Source organism: Pinus tabuliformis, chromosome 3_2, assembly GCF_031772625.1.
Source record: "Pinus tabuliformis cultivar Carrire ecotype Pingquan chromosome 3_2, CPIR1, whole genome shotgun sequence".
Taxonomy (NCBI): domain Eukaryota; kingdom Viridiplantae; phylum Streptophyta; class Pinopsida; order Pinales; family Pinaceae; genus Pinus; species Pinus tabuliformis.
This window is the reverse complement of record NC_142302.1, coordinates 272,413,823-272,420,096: the sequence shown is the minus strand read 5'-3', so window position 1 is coordinate 272,420,096 and position 6,274 is coordinate 272,413,823. Positions and strand designations below refer to the sequence as shown.

Below are 6,274 nucleotides of genomic sequence, written 5' to 3'. Positions count from 1 at the left end.
CTCTTTCCCACTCTGAGCTTGTAAACAGGACAACTATAACCCTTACTTCCACTCGCCTAGCTTCAGGAAAGAAATTTACCTCGCTGCAGCTATTATCATACCATCTCCTAAAGAGATCATGCAGCATAAGAACCTCGCTCGGCCACCTTCCCACGTTCTTATTGATTATTCCCCAAACCGGCTCATTATTACACGTTTCATAGCCCAAATCCTGATGTGATGCGCTCCCTGCCCTCCTGACGCCACCGCTCTCCCACCTCAGTACCTGCCCTGCATTCAACCTTGGGATGAGCATGCCTTCGCATGCCTGGATATATTCATGCCGCCCATTTAAATTTTCAATACATCTATTCATTAGACGTCTTATGTCATCATAAATGCAGTTGTCATATTCGTTCGAAATCATCAGGAGAAGGCAGCTAAGCGGTCCTATCCTCCCCTCTCGCCTCATGATTATCCTGGCGTAATATGGCTGCCAGGTCATGCCATCTCAGCTCCTCCTGTAATGCCACCCAGCTTCCATCCAATACACAATGCGAACCGCCACATGCCCAATTTGCCAAATAATCAGCCGCTCTATTACCTCGTCGCAGAACATGGGTGATTGTAATATAGTCAATCCTCCGCATTTGGTCTTCAATATCCTGAATAATTGCAGCCGTCCTCCAGCTCTTCGCTACATGGTCCCAGGCTTTACCCCCCTGTAATTTCCGCAACATATCAATGACAATTTGGGAGTCACCTTCAATATCTAGGTTTCGATAACCATTCCTCGCAGCAATTCGAATACCATGATAAATTCCCCAGAGTTCTGCCTCATTATTTGACATTTCACCACCCCATTCAGCATATACCCAGCGTGAGATGCCCCCACTATCTCGGAAAATACCACCCCATCCTGCATCCCCAGGATTGCCCTTTGATGCACCATCAAAGGATAATTTAATATATGTGTACAATCTTAAATTATGAAGTGGCTATAAAATGATTTTGGGTTATTAACTTTTAAAAATCTATGGAAATTAGTTATTTATTAATTAAAGTATTTTTAGATTTTATTTCAAAATTAAAAAATAAATAACTATTATAAAAAGCCAATTTCTTTTATAGTCATAATTATAACTATTTATAATCGCATTACAAACTCTTTTATATATATATATATTTCCATTACAATTTAATAAATTATAATTTTCCTCACAAAATAAAAACTCAATCATTACTATTCTTTTTTAATTGCTCCCATTGAGATGTCTATGCTCCTAGCCGTGCATAAACAACCAATACAATTAGATTTTCTCTTAAGTGCAGGTTTGTCGTTATATTATATGGTAGTAGTTTACCATTAAGTGTTTTAAAAAATAGAATCTCTTTTTGGTGTTGGCCAACTTTTCTTTTAAATGTTTAAATTCATGTTAAGTGTTTTAAGTTAAAATATAGTTATTAAAAAATAGGAATAGAATTTAATCAATAATTTAATAATTTGTTATAAGGTAGATTTGTTTATTGAATATAGTTATTAGTATAGTTATATAGATTAATTGACTAATAAATTTTGATAAACATAAATTTATAATACACATTAAAAACATCGATTTATAATACACATCAAAATATTTATTTTATAATATATCTTAATTATTAAAATTAATTTTATAATATATCTTAATTATTAAAATTAAAAAATCATAAAATAATTTTTTTATGAAATGTTAAATTTAACGATTTGATTTAATTTGGGGAAATCATGTGTCTTATAATTATTTAGAGAGTTGAATTCATTTATATAGTCAAAAATACATTTTAAATAACTTAAATTCACAATCTTACCAAAAAAACATAAAATGTCTAATAATTAAACTATTTCATTTTTAAAAACCATGACCATTATTTGAATCTACAGATTTAATGAGAAAACATCAAATTTGATGATTTCACATCTCTTTTAACTCATTTTCACAATTTAAAAAAAGGTCATCATTATATTACAGATTTTTTAAGTGTATTTAAAGAATAAATCATATAGTAACTAACCATTTACTTGTCAAATTCCATTCCTAGTTGCAGACTAGGGAAACATAAATACCAAATAATGTTACCATGATGGAATAAATCTGATTACTGGCTCCATACGTATTGGGGTGCAGGCATCATTGGAAAGTGGTGATCCCACGATCCTTTCCGTATCATTGAAGTGATGCCTCGTCAACAACTCTTCTTCACTTGTCATAGCACATGAAAAATCGTATCTGGGAGTGATGTTCCAGTTGTTAAAATATATTTATGTTGGACTTCAAATTTTTAAGTTTTTGGATATTTTTTTATCAGTTTTATTGAATAAAAAAAATGGTTAGAATGGTAATTTTTAGATATTTAATCGCTATAAATTTGAAGTGTCGCGAGATAGATATTTTTAACAACCAAAAATTACTTTAAAAAAAAAAAACAGAAGAAATTACAACTTCAACTAACCAATAACCAATCGCCTGATATGGACCGGTCCGGTATGAGTTCTTGTTTGTTTCTTTAAGTCTGACAAGTGAGCGTCAGGGTGAGGCTGCCGGTTGACGTTGTTGTCAGGACACGTCACATCAGCAAGAGACAATGAGACAAGAATAATTCGTAATACAAATACAGTGTTTGGCCAAATCTGATTCTGAAAGGGAGAGGAAGCGGAAAGGAAAGGAAAGGAAAGAGTGGGCAACGACCGCAAACACATCCAGAGCCGCTTAACTTTACACAAGAAGACAAGACCCGATTTGAAAGACGACTGCCAGCGCATTGCCCATCCATTCTATTTCGTCGTTTTCCCACAATCATTACAACCTACTTCGTATTTCCGGACACGTGTACATACGAGTTTGTCTCAGTTGCGGCAGGTTCTCCGTTGACAGCGACACAATTTCTTGACAGCTGTTGGGTTGACAGCGATGCAATTTCTCGGCATATTCCGAAATTGAACTTCCTCCTCCATTTGGAAATACGTAAGTACGGCAACACGTACGTGAATGGGATGCGCTGCCTTCGCTCGCCCGTGGACAGATACATCCAAGTGCTGTGGATTCCTATGTCATTGTCTTGCACTTTTTCGAATTGAAGCGCTTCCATTTTCAATCGCTTTCACACATTTAAAAGAGTAGACAGAGACGGAGTGCCAGGATAATTAGCTTTTAAAATATTCAGTTAGGCTAAACAAATTTTTTTTAGCCAGAATCTGGCAAGAAAATTTTCACAAAATCAGCTCGAATTTTATTGGAAAATTTTCACAAAATTTGTATGTTAGGTTATTTGAATCTTTTATTACTGTGAAAATAGATTCAGTATCATTAAAATCTTTTTAGACATTTAAAATTCTATAATTGTAAATTATTTTTTAGACATTTAAAATATTATAATTCTGAGTTAGATTTCCAAAAAAATTTATCAAAATTTTTACTAAAATTTCCAGAATAAAATTATAACCTATTTGAAATTGTTTCAAAATGTGTTTAGGGTTTTGCTGAGGATTTAATTAAAATTTTAAATTAACCAAAATAGTGAAGCATAATTTTTCCCAAAATATTCAAGTAGAACATCTAGTTGTGATCGAGACATTAAATTTGTTTGTCTCAACATCTTAGTTCGTAAAAGAATTTTGATGCAAAAAGATGTTCGATTGAAATAGATGGATAAAGATTTACCGTGAAAAGAATTTTGATGCAAATTATTATGGAAGTGACGTATAAAATTCTTCTTATTCTGAGGATGAGTGGTTAGTTATGGAGTGATTTTTGAAGTATAATTACTATATATTTATAGGTACTAAATAAAATTAATAATTGTCTTAAAAAGTGTAAAGAGAGTGAAAAAATTGTTAAAATTAGAATTGTTGAATTGAAAAAATTGTATTTTGGTTTGAAATAATAATTGTTAAAATTAGAATTGTTGAATTGAAAAAATTGTATTTTGGTTTGAAATAATAATTGTTGTATTAGATTTAAGTTGTTTAGTGTGTTTGTGTTAAGTTAGTAATACACAATCAAAATAATAATTGAAATATTGAGATGATAAAAGCCTCATAATTTGTCTATACATATCAAAGAGGGTGTGGTGCCACATGCAAACTTTTCTTAGCAATGATAAATGAGATCTTGTCACCTACAATATAAGATGTGACAACTATTCAAAAGATGGTTCTTATATTGCCAGCAATAGAAAATTTTATAATTATACATCATCTAATGGACAAGCACATTCATTGAACTTTTGTATGAACTCTCTAATATGGTATTCACCTAATGTTTTTACACTATCAACAAAATAATTTTCCACTTCAAAGGTAAATGGAACACATTTCCATTCATAAGCAAAGACACCCTTATTATTTACAATTATGGATAGGCAACATTGATGGACATAATTTGGAAATCATGACCCAAAAACAAAAAACAAAAAAAATATTTTTAGTATTCAACCAAAAAAAATATGGTTGGTAACCCATTTTTTAAATCCAAATTAAATACTTTTGAAAGATCCTTACCCCAAATCAAAAAGTGCTTTTTATTGGAGTTGGGTTTTGAAAAACATTTAATTCATTAGAAATGTAATTAATATTATAATGATAATTTGTATAATTTAATTAAAATTAAATGTAAAAACAAAGTCCTTCCAATATTTAGGCAATTATATTCTTTAATAAGATATGTGAGTAAACCCTTCCATCTAAATTGCAAGGTTTCACCAATATTAGTGCCCTCTATAAAACTAACAACACTAGCACCCTGATAGCTTGGCCTTCAAGTTCGCTTGTTTGGTTCACCACTCTGACATCGTAAGCTAGCTTGTCCTTCAAGTTCACTTGTTCGATTCACCACTCTGACATCGTAAGCCATGGATGACCTGGTCTTCTTGTGGCTTGTCCCTCACGTTCACTTCCCACTCTGACACCCCTCTACAGATCTCGCAGGTCTGTAACTGTGTCGATTATCCATGGACACAAACCTTTATTTTTTTCCCTTTATGAAGATCCTTTTGATTTTTTTTCCCTTTATGAAGATGATGCTTGTGTTCATGATTCACGCTATTACTTTTCCTCTAGGTCTCTTCGAGACCCTAACAACATTCTTTAAGTTACTCTTATTCTTGTTTTTTTGTTTCCTTATGCAAAGATTTAATTATGATGGGAAGTAAAAATGGAAAATATTTATGTACTAAACATCAAATATTTTTAAAGATTTTAATTTTGAATGATTTTCTTGCAGAACTTAAGAATAAAAAAGCATTATACCTATTTAAAACTCATGCACGAATATAGCAACAATATCTATAAATAATGACAGAAAACATATGAGGCAGTTATCCTATTGAAATATCACTTTTGCAATATTAAATGTTATAAATTGCATTGGTCAATGTTATGACAACGTTGTATCAACATTTAATGAAATGATTGATTTAATCAATAATGCCAATTTGTGAGCTTGCTATGTTGTTGCTACATACAACAACAACCATTGAGATTTTTCTAAATGTAAACTAAATCTAATACTTATTCATGTGTCTTGTAGCCCTTGAAAAAAAGAATTTTCAGCTTGTAAAAAAATGAAAAAAGAGTTGTTGAAGATCCCACCACGAATTGAAAATATTAAAAGAAAACTATTATTTATATTTTCAAATTTCAATTTATCATGAATCATGGTGATTATCTAAAGTTTTAATATCACTTTCATGTCTAGACAAAAAAACATACAATAATATAAAAGATAGAATGGTTACTTAAATATAATTATTTAAATTAGTTTAATTTATATCATTATTAATTTTTTAATAATAAATATAAACCTTTAATTAAAAACACTGTATCTCTTAAATATCATGAAAGATAATATTACATCAAATAATAAAGAAAATATACAAATGGTTATTGGTTAAATTAAATCAAAATGTCACAGAAATCATGTAATTCATTAAAAAAAAATCACTTTATTGAACATGTTTAGCACTTTATAATCGAGTTGTCTTTAGTGAGACTTTTTGGAAGCTTTTCCGGTGGGTTTTTTGGTAAATCTTGCATAATTGAATTGCCATAGTGCCCTAGGAATTTTTCAGGGTGTTGAATCCATATATAGAGTAAAAAAAACTGGTTTAAATAACAAAAATCAAGATTTTACTTCAAATTTTTCCACCGGATTTTGGCACGGGAAAGTCCAAAAGGTCGCACTAAAGAACTCCCTGTATAATTGTCTAAATTGCGCATGTTTAATCTATTGTTTTGAGCATCCGAGCAAACTTCACC

The 6,274-nt window shown here is 31.0% G+C and overlaps 1 protein-coding gene across 1 annotated transcript; it reads right to left on the bottom strand.

Annotated features, from left to right (window-relative positions):
- Positions 1-419: 419 nt before the first annotated feature.
- On the bottom strand, positions 420-3,108 carry LOC149180700 (uncharacterized). The gene is made up of 2 exons (XM_089413961.1): positions 2,858-3,108; positions 420-960 (listed from the first exon to the last, which is right to left on the bottom strand). The coding sequence occupies exons 1-2, from the start codon at positions 3,106-3,108 to the stop codon at positions 420-422; spliced, it is 792 nt and encodes a 263-aa protein (XP_089270087.1).
- Positions 3,109-6,274: the final 3,166 nt, after the last annotated feature.

What these genes read in the sequence shown, in the direction of transcription:
- LOC149180700 (XM_089413961.1), bottom strand. Translation starts at nt 3,108, where the DNA reads ATGGAAGCGCTTCAATTCGAAAAAGTGCAAGACAATGACATAGGAATC. An exon ending in GCCGCAACTGAGACAAACTC is followed by an intron (nt 961 to 2,857) that starts GTATGTACACGT and finishes TCATAATTTAAG; the next exon opens with ATTGTACACATATATTAAAT.